The sequence below is a fragment of the Parambassis ranga genome, chromosome 16 (assembly GCF_900634625.1).
Source record: "Parambassis ranga chromosome 16, fParRan2.1, whole genome shotgun sequence".
NCBI classification, from domain to species: domain Eukaryota; kingdom Metazoa; phylum Chordata; class Actinopteri; family Ambassidae; genus Parambassis; species Parambassis ranga.
In genome coordinates this window covers 7,140,608-7,163,409 of record NC_041036.1, presented here as the reverse complement: position 1 = coordinate 7,163,409, position 22,802 = coordinate 7,140,608, and the positions used below count along the sequence as shown (strand labels likewise).

Genomic DNA, 22,802 nt, shown 5'->3' with positions numbered 1-22,802 from the left:
TGTGTATATTTATGAAGGAAAAACAGCTCTGGAGACCTCTTTGCTTTCCAAGCAACATAAACCTTTCATACAGACTCCTTTAATTCTCTCTCTCAATGATAGATATACAGTACAGCATATCATATATAATGCCACTTTCACTGCTATCAGGGCAGCCAGAGTATCATATTTTTCCACTGCAGACAGACCTACTTAACAAGTTTCCAAACTTTCCCTGACACTCCTTCACACACTATAAACACACAGTAAAGTTATACTGTATATCATCAATTTAAATCTCCCAAAGAACAAGGCTGACTGAATGCGGTGCTTGTTTCTACTTGCTGTCTTTGCAGATTCACAAATTTGGATAAAAACTCTTCTACTGATGAGCTATACTATAAGTGCCAATTCATTACCACATACTACATAAACTATAAGTTCAGCTATAGTCTGCACAGTTTCTAGTCCAGAACCCAGAAACAGATCTGTGGTGTCCTTTTACCCCCTGTGGTCTAGAGCCCTGGTATATGATATATGAGTGCTAAAGCTGAGACATTTGGGGAGGGGGTGTATATGAGTGAGACAGAGAGCAGAGGCAGGCAGCCCTAGAGGTCAATATGATGCTCCTGGTGCTTCACACAGAGACCACACCATGACCCAGTTTCCACCCTATCTCACACACACTTGCACTTCTCCCCCTTGTTATTTCTGTTCCCTACCCTCCATCCTTTTCTGCCTTCATCTCCAACACATCGCCTTTCCTCCTTCACTCCCCCCCATCCCTCATCTTCCACGCACACAAAAACACACAGGACATGCTGACCTTGGGATACAGTGCAGCAGTGGTTTATAGGGGTAAGCATGCTGGGGCAAGGGGTGGCTTAAGGGCGAATAGATACACTTGACTGAGCTAACAAGGCCTGTATGCCTTACTGGGTGATAGGCTGACCGGACAGCTTGATGCCAGGCTGACTGGCTGGGAGGACAGGTGGACTGGAGGGCAGGGTGGGGCAATGACCCACTCCCCCCCAGTGTAAGATCCTGCCATGAATTATATCCTAACAATGATTTGACTGTCACTTGTTTTCACAAAAGTTCAAACAAAATGTGATGCATTAAAATGATTATTACCATAGAAACGAAAAATCTATCCAATTTGAGCAATTAAGTAATAATCTGAAAAGTGAGTATTTACCATATTGTGCTTTCTCTATGATAAGTCATACAGGGCCAAGTCAAGGCAGCCCTATTAAAGCCCAAACAGCTACAGCCACATGCATGCACAGTCATATTTTCGAAGCATGTGCAGGAAAGTGGGTGTGTAAGGAAAGACAAGCTGGGCATGTCTGGTTGGGACAACAAGACAGGATCCCGGCTGACAACATTTCTGTCTAAAAGGTTCCCAATCCTTGGGGAAACAATGTGTGTGAGAGAGAGACAGTGTGTGTGTGTGTCTGTAAATTTGCCTTACTGACGTGGCAAATTGTGAATGGGTCTTACAGGACTTACGAGTTTCACCTCCAATCACATTTTACAAGCAGGCATTTGCACACAGACACACTGTCACATTCACACAAGACATGGACACACATTTATACACACACACACACACACACACACACACACACACACACACACACACACACACACACACACACACACACACACACACACACACACACACACACACACACACACACACACACACACACACACACACACACACACACACACACACACACACACACACACACACACACACACACACACACAGAGGGGCCTTGGGGTTTGGCAGTTGGTCTATCTGTCTAGCAGGGTGAGCAACCACTCAGCCGTGGATGATAATGCAATCAACTGTCATTAGAAGGATGCTGGCTGGCTACACATGGTACAAACACACACACTCACACGCAGTACTGCTGCCTTACCCAGAGCACCCTGACACCTGAGATGCAGATGAACCTCACATAAGCAACAGCAAGAACAGAAGAAAAAGTGGTAACTCTGAAAGGTATATTGACAGAATATTTAAATATCCACTTCCAATGATGCACATATGTGTATATAAACCCTGCACAAACACACAGGCACAGACACATCTTCATTCTTATGGGCACTTAATCTTCTGATGCAACTATAGGGCAATACAAGGATAGAACAGGATTACTACAGGTTTGGGGCATTAGCTCTTTGTCCTGTTGGTGCCCTCAGTGCTGTTTTTATTTGATTTTCTATTTTTTGTTCATGAAGTACAGGTAGGGTTGAAAGGGTCATCAGTATAGTCCTGATGTCATGCATCAGGGATAGCTTGTCGCATTCCGCTTTTATCTATTTATTTTTTTGTCTCCTTTTTTAACCATAATAATACAGCTTCTTTAACTATGTAGATTATAGCAAGAGGTAAAGCAAAGTTAACTTAACTAAACTTAACTAAAATACTTAGGGGTCAAAATCAGCCCATCAAACCAAGATTCAGCATCAACTGTAAATCCATTCAAATTGTATTGCATTTAGCTGTCATTATTTGAAGTTATTAGCTAGTTATTACTACAAAAGCTAGTTACTAATACAAAAAAGCCTTCAGCAGTACTGTAGGTACTGAACTAAATTAATCAACATTAATTAAACTTGCCTAATTATAATTCACAGCTACAAATTACATACAAATTGCCACTGTATAGTAGAACTCACTGTTTCAACTACTTTATTACCAGAATTAAGTACTGTGATTTATAACAGATGTTAAAGCATTGATTAAACATGCAAAAACATGTTTGTAAATAATAAATTGTTTAATAAAAAGTGGCTAGCCATAAGCCAAATTTAGGTCACTGTTCCACTGAGCAGAACACAATTCAGTGAAAAACCTTGTGACAGACACAGACCCTCAAAAAATACATTTTGACAGAAACTAAATCAATGGCTTGGGCAGGTTACATTCACCAGACTACAGACAAAAGTGCAGCCATTACAAAAATAAGTTTATCAAGAGAGAAGAACTTTGTGTAAGAGGAGAAATGGTTAGAGCGGTTTCAAAGTGAGACAGCACCTGTATTTCATCTCAAGATTCAGTTTTGGTTATCATGTCTTCGGCATCTGACCACAAACAAATAAAGATTCATATAGTATTATAGTTACCCAGCAGGCATGTCTTGACTAACTAGTAATACTGAAACACAAAATTAGTGATTGCAAAGAGTAAAGGCCTGCATTGTACTGTAAAATCTGTTGAGCATGCTCTTCAAACAGCTTAGTTTTAAGGATTTAAAAATGCCAACTTAAAATGGGTATAAGCCCAAAATAGGGTGTATTTTTTAAATGTGTCCAGAAGTATTAGTGTGGACATCATCTAGACATGTTCCTTTCTTTTCTTTCCTCATATTTTTCTCTCTTTCACTTTCACATGCAAACTAAACATACCAGCCTGCTGTCCTCTCAGGCTCACTGTCTCTATCAGCTTTGTTAGGTGGCAGAAATTCACTGAAATGGTTCTTGTAATATGTGCATAATCTACCCTCACTTCTCAAGAGACAGATATGGCTGTGTGCATGAGTGTGTGGCGGTGTGCACTAAGAAGTGGGGAGGGTATGCCAAGTTAGGCACAGCAGGAGCCCATGATAGCACTCACGTCAACAGTTTGACAACATCTTAGAAAGATCTATTCACTTGGGATTTTTCTGCTGTCCTTAACAACTCTGAGTACATTACTGTTGGAGTGGGAGAGCCAGCTTGACAGATAAGAGGCAGAGCCAGAGAGGGAGGGAGAGAGAGAGAGAGAGACAGAAAAAAAAAGCGACAAGGAGGGAGGGAAAGACTCAAGAGTAAGAAGTTAAGAAAGATGGAAAGAGGTGGAGCAAAGTGAAGATGCAAAACAGAAAAGAACATGAAAAGGAGTGAAGAGAAACTGTTTTTTAAAAAAACGCAGAGAAATAGACAGAAAGAGAGCAAAATAACGAGGATGCGCAAAGGAGAGACCTATAGCATAGAAGATTAAGTGGGGGTATCTCGGTGAAAAATAGCAGGTGAGCTCTACTGAAAGTGGAGCAGGAATGATGAATGCTGCATGGCAAGCCAACCACTAATTTGGATGGCAGAAGTTTGCTTCTACAGGGCAAGAGGCTGGAGTCAATCTGTCTCTCTTACATCTGATCACAGAGCCACAGTGGGTGCACCTGGGTCCAGACAGGGACCCTGTTCTCAGACCTAAAACTACTGGAAACAACCATTGAACTTGCAATACAAAGAATTAGAGCCAAAAACTGTCTAACATTAGGCAGTGTTGCATCAGTATTTATAGCCCAATATTGTTACAACTAGGCTGGTCTATAATTAAACTAAGTAGAAGAGGTAGGGGCTGTACATGCAAACTGTAAAAATAAATGCATTTTGAGCAATTAGGTTTTAAAGCAATCACTGCAAAAGATGGCTTGTGGGCTGCATCTGGGTTGTATTTATTTAAAACATGTACAGAGGAAAGTAATGATAAACACCTGGTCAATTCTGTGTGATTTTAAATGTGCATTAAATGTGATTTATTAAGCTGCATACAAGCAGGGGATGGAAACCAGGGCTAAATAGATTTCTGCCATTACACTTCTCACCTTGCATAGATAGGATGATTTGAAGCCTCAGGTTCATGCAGTAATTGGGGCCAATCTCTAGTCTGCAGCTCAGACAGAAAACCATTATGATCATCAGTGCAGACATGAAAAGATATTTCACACAGCAAGAAAGGGATTATTAGAGTCAAGAGCACAAAAGTCAGTGTGTCTGAGAGAAAGAGGGGTCTGAAAGGTTACTGAGTGACAGAGTAATATACCAGTGACTTCACCTCACACACCTCAAACACGACACACACTTTCTCTTTCAAGATGAAGACCAGTATAATTGGGAGGGCTGAAAAAAAAATCTCAATCCATTACTGCTTCTAAAATCAGTGTGATATATAAGCTAAAGATACAGGGTTACTACACTAACACACACAATTCAATTCAATGTTCAGATTTATTGCAGCCATCTCCAGTTAACTATAGAAATGTTGGGAAAACAAAAAAAATGGCTAAATATTTAAACAATAAAATTAAAAGTGTCATTTTGCAAACCTCATTTGGACACTGCAAGATCATACGGGCGTGTGAGAAAGTGTTTCTGGGCCTCTAAACCAACTGTCAAAAATTATGCACACCATAGTAACCACAGCCAGTTCCCTATTTCACAACAATAACAGACTAGGCAAATATTGACACACCATTTCTATGACATTATAAATGTGATTATATTTGCTGTTTGCCCTAGGAGATGGCAGTTAATATTCAATAGGGTGTGTGTCCCTCTGACTGTGACTGTGAGTGAAGGCTGTTCCATACTCCACGAGACAAAGAGCGGAGAACGCACTCCACGGGTGGTAAGAGATACAAAAAAAAGGTCTTTTCTGCATTGAGGTACCATACTCCGCGAGACGCGTGTGTGCAGAACTCCTCATACGGCCCGCCCACTAAACTATAAGGAAAGACTTTACTGAGTTTTTTAACACACCACAAGGACTTGTGCCATGGCAAGAGGGCATTATACAGAGATGGTGCCTGCAACAGCGTGAGATGTCCGGCGATGAGTTGTGAAAATGCGACATTAAAAGTAACAATAGCAAAGATTCAGTGTTTGTGCCTTTATGACCACATTTGCACATCTACTGTGTTCCAATATGCCTGCGATACTTCAAACTGTCCGGTGATGAGCTGTGAAGATGCGACATTAAAAGTAACAATAGCAAAGATATACAGACATTGTTAACGAGCCTATTATGCCCGGGTATGTAGGAGTATATAGAATGGTAACAGTCACCATCTGGTATGTGTGAATGGCTGTCTGGAGTTATTGGTGACAAATCACCCTTACTTGCCTTTCTTTCTTTCTTTTATTGCTCATCATGCAAAACCAGTATGGTCTTATCTAAATCTGTTGAATCCGTGCTGTTTATACACCTACCTATATACCTGGAGAGGCTCTTGCGCTTCTCCACTTTCATCACGCCCACAATAAATTCCGACCAATCACAGCATGGTTGCCGCACAGCCTTGAAAGACAAAGTTCGGCCCGGACCCTGTGCACAGGAGTGCGGATCAGCGGGCGGTCAGAGACAAAAAATGACGTCATTTTGTGGGCGTAACGTCTGCAGGGGGGAAAAATGTCTTTGTCTCGCGGATTATGGATTATGGATCCAGCTTGAGTGAGTGAGTGAGTGAGTGAGTGAGTGAGTGAGTGAGTGAGTGAGTGAGTGAGTGAGTGAGTGAGTGAGTGAGTGAGTGAGTGAGTGAGTGAGTGAGTTTTAAGTTAAAGCACAGGCCATGGGAAGAATGCACGTCAATGTACACAAAAGAATGTGTTACAAGAGAGATCTAGAAATATGTGTATTCATTCAGTTCCTCCCGCTTGTCACCTGGAAGACAGACAAAGCCTGAGAAATAAAGATAAAGAAAGCAAAGTAATCGCCACCTGTATGCAAAAGCTCACCTGTCCTTAGAAAAAAAAACATACAGCACAGATGAATGTGAACTGCAGCAGATGGAGCTTTAGCCTTCACAAAAGTAGAGGAGGTAGCTGAAAAGAGGCTGTGGTCATTGAAATGACAATACCAAAGAGAGTTTTTTGTTCCTTTTCATCTTTCATAAATATACGCAGTGACCAATCCCATGTAGCTCCAGGTTTGGTGTAAAGGAATGAACACAAACAATTTGTGTATAGGTGGTCTCTCTTTTTCTCATTAACCTATCCATAAGCCTTAATGTTTCCACAGAGCAGTGGCAAAAACCACCACGAAGTCAACCTCTAGGTTGTGGACTGAAGCCTCAGCATTATGGAAGTCATCATCTTGGAACCTGAGGTAACCATATGTCAGGAGGGATGGACTGAGAAGGAACAAATTCTGTATGTGGAATCCGTCATTAAAGTCAATGCAATCTCTCAGCACCACTTTAACACTGCACCTAATATTTGGTGACACTGTATTGTATTATAATAGCAATCTTCTACAAACAAAAGTGGCCATTAATAAAAGTGTGTAGCCAGTTTAGATATTCTGGTAATGACAGTGATTCACTCAGACATAAGGGTAGCAGAGTTTAATTTTAAGTACTTTTTGATAGCTCTGGTAAGGTGATGTAAGCTGCCATGGAGAAAATATTTATTGAAAAGTTCAGAGCTTATCCTGCTTTTTACTGGAAAAACAAATCAGGCAGACAGCCCCAAATCAGGTCTGTCACAAGAAAATGGCTTAAAAAGACCAGAGAAAATTATTAAGGAAGGAATCAAATCTTACTTGTTCCATTAGCTGGTTGACTACATCCAGTGACCAGTGAACTGCATAATATCTAAGCAAGCAAAGATTGGAGTAACGAACCAGACATTTGGTGGCTGGGTAAGTAACATCACATTGTCTTTGGGGAGCCTTATTGCAGGTTGTATTCAGCACAGATTGCCTGAGCTTAAAACCCTTTTACATATTTACGCTCTATGTGTAAAGTGTCCTAATTCGATTAATAGTAATAATTAGACCTTCTTCTGCTTTTTTTCATTTCAGGGTGAAATTGAAACAATTTAGGTCATCAGGCCCCTTATTCCCAGATCCAAGCTAAGGGACATGCAAATCAGATGCAAATGCCACCAAAAAAAGTGAAAACTAGTTATGGGCCTTGGTAATAAATAGTGAATTTAGCCTCTTGGCATTCCAAAAACAGCCAGTTGGGGTTCGTATGCAAATGTTATGCAAATAGCCTAGGCGCAGGGAGCTCTTATTTTTCAGATACAGAGAACATGTGGGGTGTCCTGGTGCCTTAGATGGCAGAGGCACATAACATGCCCCTATGATGTTGTGGGTTTAAAGCCAACTCATGTTGCCTTACCCTGACACTCATACTTTTATATTCACTCGAAGGGATGGAGATGACAGAAAGACGAAAGAATGATAGAATATAAAAAATATCATATGAAAGGAGACATATGAGAGGGTAGGACAAAGAGACGAGAAGATTTGGAGGAATAGCATGTAATTTTAAAACCCAACCCTAGACAGTGTTGTTGACTGATTAGAGGATCACTGTGGAGACAAAGGCAGGGAGAAAAAAAAGAACAGACTGCAAATGTACAGAGACAAATTTTGAGACAGAAACAACTCCCTCTGAGAGACACAAAGACAAAAGTGAAAAAAAAACATATGCACTGTTAATTGGGAAGGTGTTATACACACACTCAGTTTGCTGATCTAACTTGCTTATAAGGGGGTGGGCTATTAATCTGAAGGAAACACATTGAGCACGCACAACACATGATAAGCTTAGTGGACCACCTTGTTCAATTGGCAACGTCTCCTCAAATTACATGCATCACTGGTACACACACACACACACACACACTCAAACCTTGTGTTATATCTCCCTTTAGCTGTCCCACCATAATCACTATAGGTCTCTTAATTGAAACCCATTGTTGTCCTGAACACATCACCTGATCTCTCTACCTGCAAACCACCAACATTCAGAATGAATGCTGCAATGCTCAAATCACAGCTTCTCACCTCCAATATTCACACCCCGTTTATAGACATTCTTAGCTCTACACACAAGCTGATACAAACTGCTAGTGTAGCTCACAGCTCTGAGAGTATTTACAAACACACTAACCAAGGATGATGATGGTCTGTTTTAAATTAACACAACTGTTTGGCTAATAATAATAAAAACCTTTATTGACCAATATTTTCAACATGAAAAAATGCAAATCTCTTAGCTACAACTAGTGGTTATTTTTTAAACCATAGGCTCTCTAAGAATCTTACCTGATATTTCCATGTGCTACACCTTATTTAATTAAGAAATTAAATTAAATTAAGAAACCTTTATTAGTCCCACAATGGGGAAATTGCTTAAGACAGCTCAGCAAAGAGCGCCATACACCAGTGAGTACACTGCAGGCTATGCAGGTAAAGTGTCTTGCCCAAGGACACACAACAGTGACTAGGGAGAAGTTGGGCTCAAACCACCAACCTTCCAGTTATTGGACAACCCTGCTATACCACTGAGCCACTGCTGCCCATTTAAAATTAATCTAACCAACCTTGCTTCTTCTAAACCATTTTTTAGTAATTTGAATAAAATCTTTTTTTTGAGAAATCACAACAGACACAGTAGACTATGATAGTATGTCTGTGAAGACTCTGATTCATCCAGGTCATATTGTATCCAAGTTTCTCTTGGATAGACTATGGAAGCATTTTATGTGTGTGTGTCTGTTTGTCTACACATGCATGCTTGCTTGCATGTGTGTCTCTTACGCATCCATGAGATTGAATACATTAGATAGGTGGGGTGGACATAAAGCCAAATCCCAGAGAATTTGCCTCCTAATTAATAAATCATCACAAATGGAACAATTTAAAGTGTTTTCCATTGTAAATAATGCATGTCTTTGTGCAGAGTCTATGGTAATTACGAGCCTGCTTTCTCTGTGATAAAATAAAATAAAATAAAAAATATATTTTAAAATGGAATAATAGGACAAATGCCAGGAAAAGCTGTATTTAGCCTCAAACAGTACCGTGAAAAATGATGGAAAGAGGGGGGTGCGGGGGCGGCACGTACACAGAAAGCACACACAGACACACACACATATTCCCTCTGCCTCTAACAAATTCCCTTGAAAACAGATGGCATCAGAATTATCTGATGTCCTGTCATTGTCTTTTTATATGCTAATCCAGCTCCTACACACATCTGAGTCTCTTTAATCAGATATCAGGTCAGAGAGACTAAATCAAGCTGAGACAATCATGCTGCTAGCGTACCTCAATACACTGAGACATGCAGTCACCCAGCAATGTATCAGTGCACTTAATGCCATCAGACTAAGGCAAAGCGTGGAGTTAACACAGATGTGTGATCCTGCTTTCAGGATGTAAAAAGGACTGATAAATTGAAAAGAACATTTATGCTACACTCGTTCATCTGTAAAAAGACGCCCACACCTAAATGTTCAGCAATGTGACAAACTTTTCTTGCACATCATTCACTTTTTCATCACCACTTGCCAGCAGTCATTCTGTCACACAAACAGCACCATCTCAGCAGGTGTTCTGTTGTTTTCCACTTTCTGCTCAGTTCATATGCTGCATGTCGCTACTATTGATGCATAAAGCTGCTCCTGATAATAATTTGACGCCTCCTTCTTCAAAGTAAATCTGTTTCAAAATAAAGACGTGCCATGGCTTTTACTGTATGACCACCTCAGAGACTGATTGTACCAGAAGTTTTTTTTTTTGAAGTTTGAGAAGTTGCAGGGTATAAAGGCTACAATTACAGCCACAAAACAGCACTTTTGCAGGTTATATGCAACAATAGGTACAGTTTGTGGCAGAGTTGGTCTTTGTGTATATATACCAGTAGAAGACAGAGTCCACAGCATAGAGTGAGAAAGACTAATGTATAATGTTGGCTAAACAATCAATGTTTAAATATATACTTTAAACAAAGGCAGATGTGTCTTAGGTTGATAAATCACTGATCATATGTAACATACTAAGATCAGCTTGAGATAAAATCTGACCTATTAGGCCACCCAGGCTTGCACTCTCTCCTACTTGTTCATTTCCCCACTTTATATAGTCTGAGAAAGGCTAAAATAACATAAATTTCCACTGATAAATTCTATGTATCAACGACTGAGATTTGTCAGGAATCAGGTTAAGAGTTCAGAGATTTAGGGTTGTCAAAAAAATCCCTGGTCAATCACGGATTAACTACTAAGAATATTCAAAATATTATAGCCACATTCCTACTGTAACATCACATAAGTTAAATACACAATAAGCCACAAGACCACACAGACACAGTGGGGACCTGGTGATGACAGAGTTCAACCATGGAAACCACACACACACACACAGCGCATTCATCAGATCAGATCAGATCTCAAAAGGCAGTGTCTGTCTGAAAGATTAGAAGAGCCATCTGTCTACCATGTGGAAAGCATCGGATTATCAATAAACTTCACACACCTCTGTATGCGCATACATCCATGTGCTTGCATGTTTGATCCGGCAGCTGAGTGTGGAAAGCAAATGAGCGAGATAGAAACAAAACCCCAGGATAAACAACCGTAACAATAAAAATATGAAGCATGAAGTATTACAAACACTTGCTGTGGTGCTCATTTCTTCACTCATCCACTCATCCACCCAAACACACTGACACATTTTAGGAAGCACACAATCATTCAATTTCCAGCACAGACGGTCGCAAGCAGACGACCATGAAATTATTTGTGGCCACACTTGATGCTTAATCAATACACAGCTATCGATCTCCTTCCTGGCTAAACATTACTTGTATTTACTCTGCTAACTTTACAGTGCATAGATCCATATTACTAATATAAGCACAGAATGAGAGGAGACCAAGGTTGAAGAACAGTAAGAGTCCCCAGAAGAAGAAAAAAAGAAATTTAGTCAAACAGCTGAAACAATTCAAGCTCAATTATTACTCATCTCTGCCCTGTCTTGCAGAATGGACAGACAAGCTATTAGGTTTATATCTTGTGGATGACCACACACACACAGAGCCCCTTCAAGAAAGGTCCTGCCCATGCTACCAGTCAAGTCATCTTTTCTGCTTGGCGATCAAGGTTACTTTGTCCGATGATGATTCAAATTAAACCCACTGCTCAAATCATCCGCAGCTTTTAAATCCACTTTATCTAATATCTGTGCTCTCACACGGAAATCTTGCCAGAGCCGATTCATTTATATGTATGAAAAGAGATCAGACGGAGACACGTGTAGAATTAATTTATTACAAAGGACAGAAGTGCACACACAGTCATGCAGCATTAAAATACTTACAAGGACTTCTTCACCACTCCAAAATACTTCCTTATTTGTTCATTCAAAATGCTGACTGGGCCTCACAAATGTCATGAATTCACATCACACACAAACACTCACGCACACGCTGTCTGTTCTTCACTCACAGGTAGCCTGTGCTTTCATTTCAGCAGGTGGCCTCATATGAACATCCACACACAGAGATACAGGTCACCCCTGCTTTCTATTTCAGCAGGTGGTCAGTGAGTAATGGCACTGATGGCTGAACATTGGACACTCAGACAGAAAGAGGGGGTTATCTTCCAAAACAACACAAAAGGGCCAAAGTGAGGGGAGGCAGAGAGACGAACCTCAAAGGGGGCCTTGAAAAGTCATTTCTTGAGTCCTTGAATGCCTAACTCTCCATTTCTTTGCGTTTTATCCATATGTCACCCACACTCTTTATCCACCCACACCAACAGCCTGGGAAGCCACATTAATTACAAATGTCTTTCAAGCTTTCATTTCCTCTTCATGAAGGAAATTACATTTGTTTTTCCTTGTTGAGTCAAGATGACAGGGAAAACAAAGAGAAGGAGGACAAATTAGAAGTGAGAAAACGTCTCTTTCAGCTTGTGAAATATTAGACAAGCTAATTATTCAAAAACAGAGAGAGTATCATTGAGAATAAAGAAGAATATCGATCATCTTGCTTTTTGGTCCTTTTGGCTTTACTGCCAAGGAGACTGACAAAATTGCACTGTTTTGTCCTTCAAGAGAAAACAAAGTGATTCCCTGAACTGGTACAACTGAACAAATGAATACATTTTATTTTCTAAAAAAAAAACTTATTAGGTCCCTTTGTACTGTCTAACTATGTGAATAAATCTCAATTTGTCCTTTGGTGATTATAATTAACACATTTTAACTCTTTAGCAACTTTATAGGGTGCTAGGTTAGCACCAACATAGCTCCATGCACAAAGCTTCAGTGGGAGCTCCCAAATATATCCATGGACCTGCTGTGTTTCCCTCTCAGCAGAGGCACCAGGGTTATATGCTTTGTTAAATGGCACCTAATGTAACTTGTTGAAGAGGAGGGAATGCAAGACTCCCTTTAATTTCCTTTTTAGTGTGGGTGTGGTGGCTGGAGATCTGTCTGAAGGCCATTAGCTTTTATTTTCAGGCCACATTTGATGCCAGTTAGCATCATCAGCCTGCTTCGATTTAAGGCTCAACAGTATGGACATGACCAAAACCTGGCTTCACCTCTTTTCCCCTTTCCCAGTCCCCTTCTTCCTCTAGACCCTGCACCCCCCAATGTCTTTCCTTCGGCTCCTGCCTTATCCCATTACTCACATCCCCTCCATGATATTCCCATTATATCCCTTCAGGGGTATTCGCAATCCCAGTGGAATGCAGGCAGTATTCCTGGGATAACAGAGGGTTCACTGGCTGGCTGGTTTCTGAAGGAACTAGGGAATACACTTCTTTTTCACAACAGGGATGTAGTAAAGGAAATTCCTCTCCAGCTTCTCCAATCATTTATCTCCTGCTCTCTTCATCAGAGGAATGAAAGTGCAAGTGAACAAATGACTGGACAAGGGGGAGACTGCAGCAGTGATTCTTGCCCCATTCTTCTTCCGCTCTTACCTTTAAGGTTTGAGAAACAAGGATGAGATATCACTGCCCTTTGGGGAATGAATTTGTTCTGTTTTTTGTTATTTCTCAAAGGAGCAAGGAACGGTCTCCTTCTCCCAGTCATCAATAATTCTCTTTTCCTGCTTCTAAACCTTACATATGGGAAGCTGCGTCTAACAATAAGGGATGCCTTTGTGGCCTTATAGACATGAATTGGGGGCGGGGGATAACAGATGTACCATTTAGCATTTATAATGCATTTATTTTTTTAGATTATGATTCCATTTGTAATGTGGTTAAGATAAAAGCACCAATGAATCCAGGGAACTGGACAATTTTTTGAACTTCTGGTGTTGGTCAGTTTTGTGATGCCATCAAAAGTCCTTCCCATCATGTATTCAGTGAACAAAACTGAGCAGTGATCCCCTCTTTGCTCAGCCTATGCTAAATTCCATCTTCTCATCTCTCCATAGTTCCCTTATGGGAGTTTCTGAGGCAAGAATGACCGAGGTCCTTAATCTTAATTGTTCACTCCCATGAATTCTAAACGGTTACTGGGTGCTGCCTACATATGGGTCACCTTGTAGGATCACTAAAACACACATGCATATGCACATACACACACCAGGTTTGGGATCAGCCTTATCTCCTGGTCTCTAAATGGTTACACTTGACTTCCTAGACTGGTTATTCTTTTCATACTTTAGGCAAACACACAGGTCTTGGAACTGTGTTTGCATTTGAGTGTACACAAACGATGGGGAACACTTTTGTCATTCACCAGATGTGCTTTGTTAAATATGATACCAAATGATCACTTCTAAACTACCAGAAAAACAAAACATTAAAATCATGTGTACGTGCAGTGATGTGATCGCCACCATTCCACATTGTCTCATTTTGCAAAGCCTCCTTTAGTCCCTTGTTGCTTAAATCACTCCACTCCCCATCCATCTATTCTTTTTACTGCATGTTTCTACTTATTTGCCAGATTCTACTTTTCCCTGGCACAGTATTCCCCTCCCTGTTTGCCTTTCTATTTCCAACAGTCGCTTTGGCAATTTTGGCTTCGAGTGCATCCGTCTCTGCCGGCTGCACCCTTCATCCAGGCACTTCCCCACTGACTTTTCCCTATCGTCTTTCCTTACACTGCTTTCTCCCTCATTCTTTTATTTTCTCCCTATCTAAGTCTGCAAAGCAAGACTGCCTGACACAAAGCTTCAGCACAGTAGAAACACAGCGAGTCTTTCTCAGACATACACACACACACGATGATATGTCTAATCTTGCAGAATGATGACTGTCGAAAGCGGAACTGTCTCTCACACACTTTCCCTGTACAATACCAATTCCCACCACGTCTGCGACTGTGTGTGAGAAGAGCAAACGTGTGTGTGAGCCGGCTGTGTGTGTGCCAATATGTGTGTATATGTGAGAGGTGGAGTCAGACGCAACATTGTAAGTTTTCATTGGCCACAATATTGCGGCGTGTAATGTTGCGTAGCACACAGTTAGCCAATCAGAAGATCCCCACACACTCCGTTTTATGAATGAGATGGCATATATGCGAGGGACACACTCGGAGTGAGAATACTCTACAGTGATGTAATACAATCACATAGAGCTGCAGAAGCGGTTTAAAAACTGATGCAGTACGAGCTCAGTCAAGCAAATTTGAAAGTGTTTTAGCTCATCTAAAAACTGTTCATTAAAATATCAATGTTAATTAGTAAAATTGTTAATAATAATTTAATAGAAATTATTTTCTTCAGCTCTCATTAACATACAGCACTAAGTGCTTTAGCTCAATTAGAAGCAAACTGCAGTTAGTAAAGAAATAAAGAGGTGTCTGCATTATATACATCTAGCACAGTAAATGATGCATTTCCTATTGTAATTTAAAAATACATCATTAAAACTCATTGTATGTGACACCAGCATTTTCTATCCATCAACACCTGTAAAACCTGATGATCAATTGAGTCCTCATATCATTTTATCAAAACAGCTCACGCCCTCTCTCAGAAATGCATATCCTCCAACCGTCTGTGTCCAAACCAGGAACTGAGAACGCCTCATTTGGCTGACATTGTGTACCAGGGAGTAATTTTGCCTAACCGGTATGTAAAATCATAACTGAAGAGCTGTGTGCGCGGCTGGCTGGCAGAGAAGAGATTGGGAGGGGAGGAGACCAGCCAAAAACAATCAAAATATCCTGGTGTGACTATCCAAGAAGACTGTGTGTGTCTGTGTGTGTGTGTGCGTGCACGCTCATGCGTGAGCATACATGCCTTTCTATGAAGTCACCATTTGGCACATTTTTCTGCTGCTCAAACACGGGTGTGCTACCACAGGTAAACAGTGCCCTCTTTGGTGATACATAGGAACAGCATCTGAGGACAAGCTGAACAAGTGTAAGGCAGTAAAACAAGTGCTAAGACAATGAAAGCAGAAGGAAATAAAGATTTCACTGATGTAAGACACAAAAAGAGAAAAACATTTTCTCTTTAGATCAACCAGTACTGATATGTTCCAACACAAAAGATGTTAAGCCAAAAGAATCAAACCAGTTTTTTAAAAAAAGAAATATAACTTTAAACACTTTGTTTAGAAATGTCTTTTTTGTATTTTAGATAAACAATACTGTCTATATGAGGTAAGATGCTGCTCATCTGAAAAATGAGTGATCCATCCAAACAAAGCTGACACCCAAATGTTCCGCTCAGCTGATTGAGATTAATACCTGAATTTTTGTAATTTAATAGCCTGCATAATACCATGTGCAGGCTTTAAGGACTGAAAGTTACAACTTTTAAAAAACTATGAATGGGAACAGAACATGCTTTTCAAAAGAATGACCTCATCCTCATATTGCAGAGGCGCTTTCTTTCAATAAAAAAACGCTCCTTCATGGGCCAAAGCTGCCACCTACAGGCCAACATATGAACTGCTACTACATCTCACACAAGGTGATGTCATAGTTAAAGCAAGAAAGAGTTTAGAGAGACCAACAAGGGAGGGTTGGGGGTGTGAAAAGGAAAAAAACAGGCAAGAAGGATGAGAGAGGGTGAGAAGCTGATGTCATGTTTTCAGAGCAGTGGAAGCTGTCTTTGTTCGTCACACTCTGCAGAACTGTAGATTTGAACAAGCGACACCATCAGAGGCAGCTGTCTGATAGTCATGATACCATTTTTGTGGAAGGACAACACATTGTAACTCACGATGATAACGTTTTGCAATCTGGCCAACAATTACATGCTACCGCATTGAAGACCCCCATCTTTGTTCTGGTCATACTGAGCTATTTCACAGTCACCCATACAACAATTTCACACCATTCCATAAAACTGCAAGGCACTTCATATAACACCATTCAACACAATCACCAAGTGTACCACGTGTAATCTCCCCCGATTCTGGCCATGACACTGAATCTCTCCTTCAAACAGTCCCGATCGCAATGAATAGGTGAAGATGTTAAAAAAGGAGAGGGGGAGAGGAAGGTTTAGAGGACAGCAACAATGGGAGCAAACAAGGAAAAAAGAGAAATAAAACACAGGTATGGAGGAGAGAACCAAGTAGTCCTTTAGCATCTAAAGTGAAACACTGACCTTTAAAGCACTTTCTGACAAGTGAGAGAAAAAAGCATAGCTACTACTAAAGCTTTATGAAGGGAAATCTATAGTAAAACTTGAATGGGAATTGTAAAGTCTGGCACATACCTGTAGCCACTAGTCAATACTGACTGCTTATGCAAGTAAATGATTACATTAATACCTTGGTTCTATGTCCTTCAGTAGAGATAATTACTTACGTTAAAAACAGTCTGGACCAGAGGTGATATTAAAGGAGGATGCCCTGAACAAAGTCTGAGAGTCAGATCAGCTATCAATTTGTTTAGAATATTTCAGGGCTTCAGCATGAGGGGGTCAGGAAGCAATTGCTTTAGCAATTGAAGACAGAAATGCAGTAAGAGAGAAGTACAAGAGCTAGTTGGTGAGCAGTGCTTACATGCTGAATAAATTAAGGTTCCAATACCACTACATCTGGCAAAAGCCAGGCCACTCTCATGGTTTCTCCATCTCCCTTTATAATCACTCATGACCTCACATACAAATTTCTTCAGCTTTGCAACTATACCTATTCTAGACTTTACATTTAAATGCTCCAAGGAACCCAGATGATTCTTTGGAAACTGAGTGAATATATCACAGTGCTGCAGCTGCTTTTATGTAAGTGTACGTAGTAGAAATATCCTCCTGCATTGTTGTATGCAGCTCCACGAACAAGACACTGTATAACAAACCAGGGTATTATGGTAACTGCAGCTCCAAAGTAATATCAAAGAGGAAACAAATCCAACACAAAAAGGTTACACAAGCACAGATGTAGCTGCCAGGTAAGCATATCTAACAGGTATATATCAAAAGATCAAACATGAATCGACCCCTTTTACTGTTTTTTTAGAACCTCCGTTCTTCTCATATATTCTATTTTAGCACAGGCACAAAGCAGGTAATGTGTATGGCATCTTACAGAATAATGTCAATTATCTCCAAACAGAACAAGTGAGTGAAATATTTTGAGCACAGATATATGGATAACTCTACTTTTGGGCACCAGTACAGTTAACAAGCAGTCAAACATAAGCCTAATCTGAAGATTAGAAAAATCTAATATTCATAAAGGCAGTTTTAACCTTGCTTCCTGATAGTGTGTTAAATTACATATTAAACACACACTCCTGCATCACTCGCTTCTCCGAACCTTAATGCAACCTAGAGAAGCACAGTCTGATGAAATCAGATTGTGAGACAGATATTTTCTGTAAAAGAAAAATTATAAAGTTAGAACAAGGACCCGAATTCAAACAACAGGTTTTGAGTACACTCACCCCTACTTACAGTAATGCTAGTAATTTGCACAGTCAAAATAGATCCATGATGAGACAACTAGCAGACTAAATATCATGTGTAAGTAAATGCCTGGACATAGGATTCTCTACCAAGTCAAGGACCAGGAGTCAGACGGCAAGTGACGGTAGTGTGAAAGAGACATGTTATATCAGCAAGAAACCTGCAGAGAAAACTGCAAAACAAAGAAAAGTGTAAAAGATAAAGGGATCAAGGGTCTTAACTACCAAATGAGGGGGAATAAAAGATGAACAAACGGTGTCTTGTGTGTGTATGTGTGGGTTTGTGAGTGAGTGAGTGGGGACATCTGCATTTTTGAAGTGTGTGATTAATGTCCTCCTATGACTGTGGAGACCCCATGTAGAGAGAGAATTGCCTAAGGGGTTAACGCTTTCTTTCTTCCTTCTTTTGTTTCGGTCGGTCTCTCTGTCCCCACACACACATTTTCATTAAAGCAGAAAGACAAACAGTACAACACAAACATTGATACTGATACTCATACACAGCCTGACACACAAAGTTTTCTCAAAAACTAAAAGTGATAAACATAAGATAACACATATAAACAGAGAAAGGAAACTGGCTAAAATCCCAGAAAATCTCTCTCACTGCAATGGCACTGTTTGTGCCTCACACCTGTACACAAACACACACTCAATATTATATCCTTTTAAAAAGGAATCAAGTAATCTAGAACACAAGTAATCTAGAACACAATATGTTTGGGCTCCATACAAAAATGCATGCAAAACTAAAAATAAAAATGTAGCATTTAAGATGGTCATGTTTTCTAAGTAATCTGTAATCTGATCAGTTGTTGCTTTTTCTGTTGTTGTCTGTCACACGTCATGTATAAAAACATATTTTTCATTGATCAATGATTTTCAGATTCCTTAGGACATATTTTAACAACACATTTGATAGACGCTTATGTTGAGCAGTAGAGAGCCACTCAACAGAGTGAAAAATCAAGGTCTTCTATCAGAATACAGCTAGAACAGCTCACTTATAAAACAAGACTGCCCCCTTGTGTTTCATAATAATATTAATGTCACCTCTATAAAGAGATAATCATATCAAATGAATTACATTTTACCATGCCAGCTATGTATTTTATATTTCTTAAATTAATCAGACTGAAATCCATCCAGCAGTTCATCTTATTATTATCACATAAGTAAAGGAATTCCAATAGTTTTTTATGATTTGCATTATGCGGCTCACTGACGTCTCTTACCAGTCATGTTGTATCCACTGGCAGCAAGCTGTCCGGCCATGTACTCTCCATCAGAGTTGTTATGACTGCAGCCCCATGTTTTCACCCAGATCTTTTGGGTGCCAGGGATTAAGCTAAAAAATGACATGTAAATATTCATGTTACATAACACAGCAGAAAACAAAAATACTGAACAAATAAATAAATAACAATTTCAGTTGATAAGTAGGCAAAAAATAGGAAGCTGATATCAGAGATTGAAATTGAAAGTTATGCAAATGCTTTTATTAATCATTTTATACTACTATTACTCGCTTCTGCACCCCATAAAATAAAACTATTAAATTGACATTCTGTTAAATAAATTACTAAAAAAACTAGCTACCTTTTATCATTGTCATGTTGTTGATTACTAAGAAAATTATATTAAGAAAATCATATGTTTGCTTATGGTGACTATAATTTAAGCAACATGACCTTTAGCACAACAGTGGGCTAAACAACATTTTGATGTACCTGTCAGCTTGGAGCTCCTCATTGCTGAGAAGCTCCTTCTTCTTCCTGGACCTTGGTATGATACTCTTTCTAGCAGAGTGTCTTTCATGAGGAGTGGGGTCACTGAAGGACACCATGTCTTCGATGTCTTCGATGTCTTCAATCAGAGAGTCACAGGCAGATGGCATGATGGCCTGAAAATCAGAGCTTCAGTCAACCCAACATTAATATACAGACTGTTATACACTAAAGACCAGTAAATAGTTCAGATCATTGTCAAAGAATAAAAAAAAGCTAAGATTACTTGCACATGACCCTGCAGGGAATATTCTTTACTATGCTCCATTTGTCCTTGTTTTTGTGACCAAAGAACTTTATATTTTTCAAGAGGATTGGTATCTCTACTGGCTGCTTTCAAACTCCTCTGGAACCTGATCTAAAGGCTGTCCCCTAGTACATGTATATGTTGCCCGTTCTTTGCCTTAGCCATTAATTACAGATAGCACAGAGATTTGGCGTTATTATTTGCTGTATTATTTGTACGTATTAACGGTGTGTGCAACACAAATGAATGTTTAAATATACTACCTTTCCGAGCAGATGTTTTCTTATATACACTACATGTGCACCCATAAGCTAAACGCATGCAAACGCACAGCTGTGACATGTTTAACATACGTAGCAGTCTATAGTTCATTTAAATTGGCTAACGCGAGCAAGCTAGCTGTTAGCTTGGCTAGCCTCATTAGCTAGCTGCGACCCACGTGCTTCTTATTTTGGACAGACAGACTCGTTAACGCGCGGTTTAAGTCCCTTACCTGAGTTGTAGTGTGGTTAGTAGTTCAAATAAACTCAAATCCCGATGTAAAGAAGATTTACTGGAGGGAAAAAATGATTATCTATAGTACCAAAACAGTTCTGACAACTCTCAGACCGCCATACTTGTCTGTAGTGACGGGAGGGAAAGAGGGACAATCTGAACGAGTGCGGGTTTTGCACACAGAGCGGGTGTATAGGAACAAACAACAACATCAATAACAATACATTTTACTAAAAACAAATACACACCCACTTGCTGCCGTTTATGTCATTACATGCAAGAATTTTTTGCAATTAAATAAGTTACAATTAAATAAGTTAGATGGCTGTACGCTATTTTTTTCTTGGGGGGGGGGGGTTAGCCTGTATGGTAAATATTCAATATCATTGTCTTTTGCAGGTTTTACAGTTTGTGTAACTAATAAATCAACCTGCACTCAACTTCATTCATTTAAGAAATTTTCATAAAATTCCTGCAAAAAATGATTCTAGTTCTGTTGGGCTTGGGCACCTTGTAAACCACTGTTGATTATATAAGTTTGCCAACTAACAAAGAAATGACAATATAATTTCAATGGTGGGTTTATTTGAACAGTGAGAGGACAGAAAAATAACAAAAAAATCCAGAAAAATGCTTTTCAAAAAAGTTAGAAAATTAGCTCACATTTTCATAAATGAAATAAATATTTGATCCCTATCACTCAGCAAGCCCTCTCAGCTCGTTACCAATCAGATTCCAAACTCTTCACCATGGCCAAGACCAAAGAGTTTTGCAAGGATGTCAGGGACAAGACTGTGGACCTACACAAGGCTGGAATGGGCTACAAGACCATGGCCAAGCCTCTGGGTGAGAAGGTGACAACAGTTGGTGCAATTATTCACAGATGGATGAAAAATAAAATAACTGCTAATCTCTGCCTCAGGCTGGAGCTTCATGTAAGATCTCACCTAGTGGAATTTTATAGTGGAATAAGTTCATTTCTGAAAATTTACTGTCAAGTTATCCAAGGGTTCAAATCTGCGGAAAATTGTACAACGAAAATCCATCTGCTTTAACAACGTTGTTGAGTACAAGGTGAAAACCACACAGTATTACATAAAAAAAACAAACATGTATTTACTTATATTGTCCTTTATTCAAATTTTCAATTACAAATGCCCAAAGTACAAAAACACATCCATTTTTACCCCCTCCCACCCCAATACAACTCAAATTCCTCACTTAACAGATGTACAAAAACCACTTCTATAAGTGAACACACATCAAAAAACATCAAATTAGTTTACCTTAAACATTCAACGGCACTTTCACCCATGCATTCAAATTGCAAACTGCTCTTTTTTCTGTTGTTAGTGGAAACAGGCAGCAATATTATAGTTTTACAGTCAATTCCTTCCTATCAAATAGTTACATTTTCACATAACCATTACAGAATATGTATGGATCAGTATATGGTATTTGGTAACAGCTTAAGAATAACCCATTAGAAAATAGCAGGAAAAACATTATGGTGTTTCAATCTGGACTATAGTTAAACACCATATTTAGCCTAATGTCAACTTTATGTAAGATCTAATCACACATCAGAATCACGCATAAGAAATGAACTGAGCTGCAACCTTAAAGTCACTCATCATACAAAGACACTATAGCTTCAGCGGTGCATTAAAATCTTTCAACATTCCATTAGAAACCTATGGAAAGGTAGAATCTTTCCAAAAATCATGTTTCCGTCCAGGGGATTAAGAATTTCAACCAGATTCTGGTTGCTTGAAATAGGTGGAGAAAAATACAACTACCTATGTTAAATTGTAGAGAGTTGTTGTTGTCATGAGGAAACATATGAGTCTTCCATGAATTCATGTAAAATACAGTGATATAAATACGC

General features: G+C 39.6%; 1 protein-coding gene across 2 annotated transcripts in view; it reads right to left on the bottom strand.

Annotated features, from left to right (window-relative positions):
• Nucleotides 1-21,051, bottom strand: part of cdkal1 (CDK5 regulatory subunit associated protein 1-like 1) — a 168,219-nt gene extending 147,168 nt beyond the window's left edge. The window contains exons 1-3 of one of the 2 annotated variants that reach the window (XM_028425708.1): nt 20,913-21,051; nt 20,116-20,301; nt 19,621-19,733 (exon numbers count right to left, since the gene is read on the bottom strand). In XM_028425708.1, coding sequence (XP_028281509.1) covers nt 19,621-19,733; nt 20,116-20,282 — 280 coding nt within the window. In that variant the 5' untranslated portion in view covers nt 20,283-20,301; nt 20,913-21,051. The remainder of the gene's footprint in view (nt 1-19,620; nt 19,734-20,115; nt 20,302-20,912) is intronic. The other variant, XM_028425707.1, reaches the window with a different exon arrangement.
• Nucleotides 21,052-22,802: the final 1,751 nt, after the last annotated feature.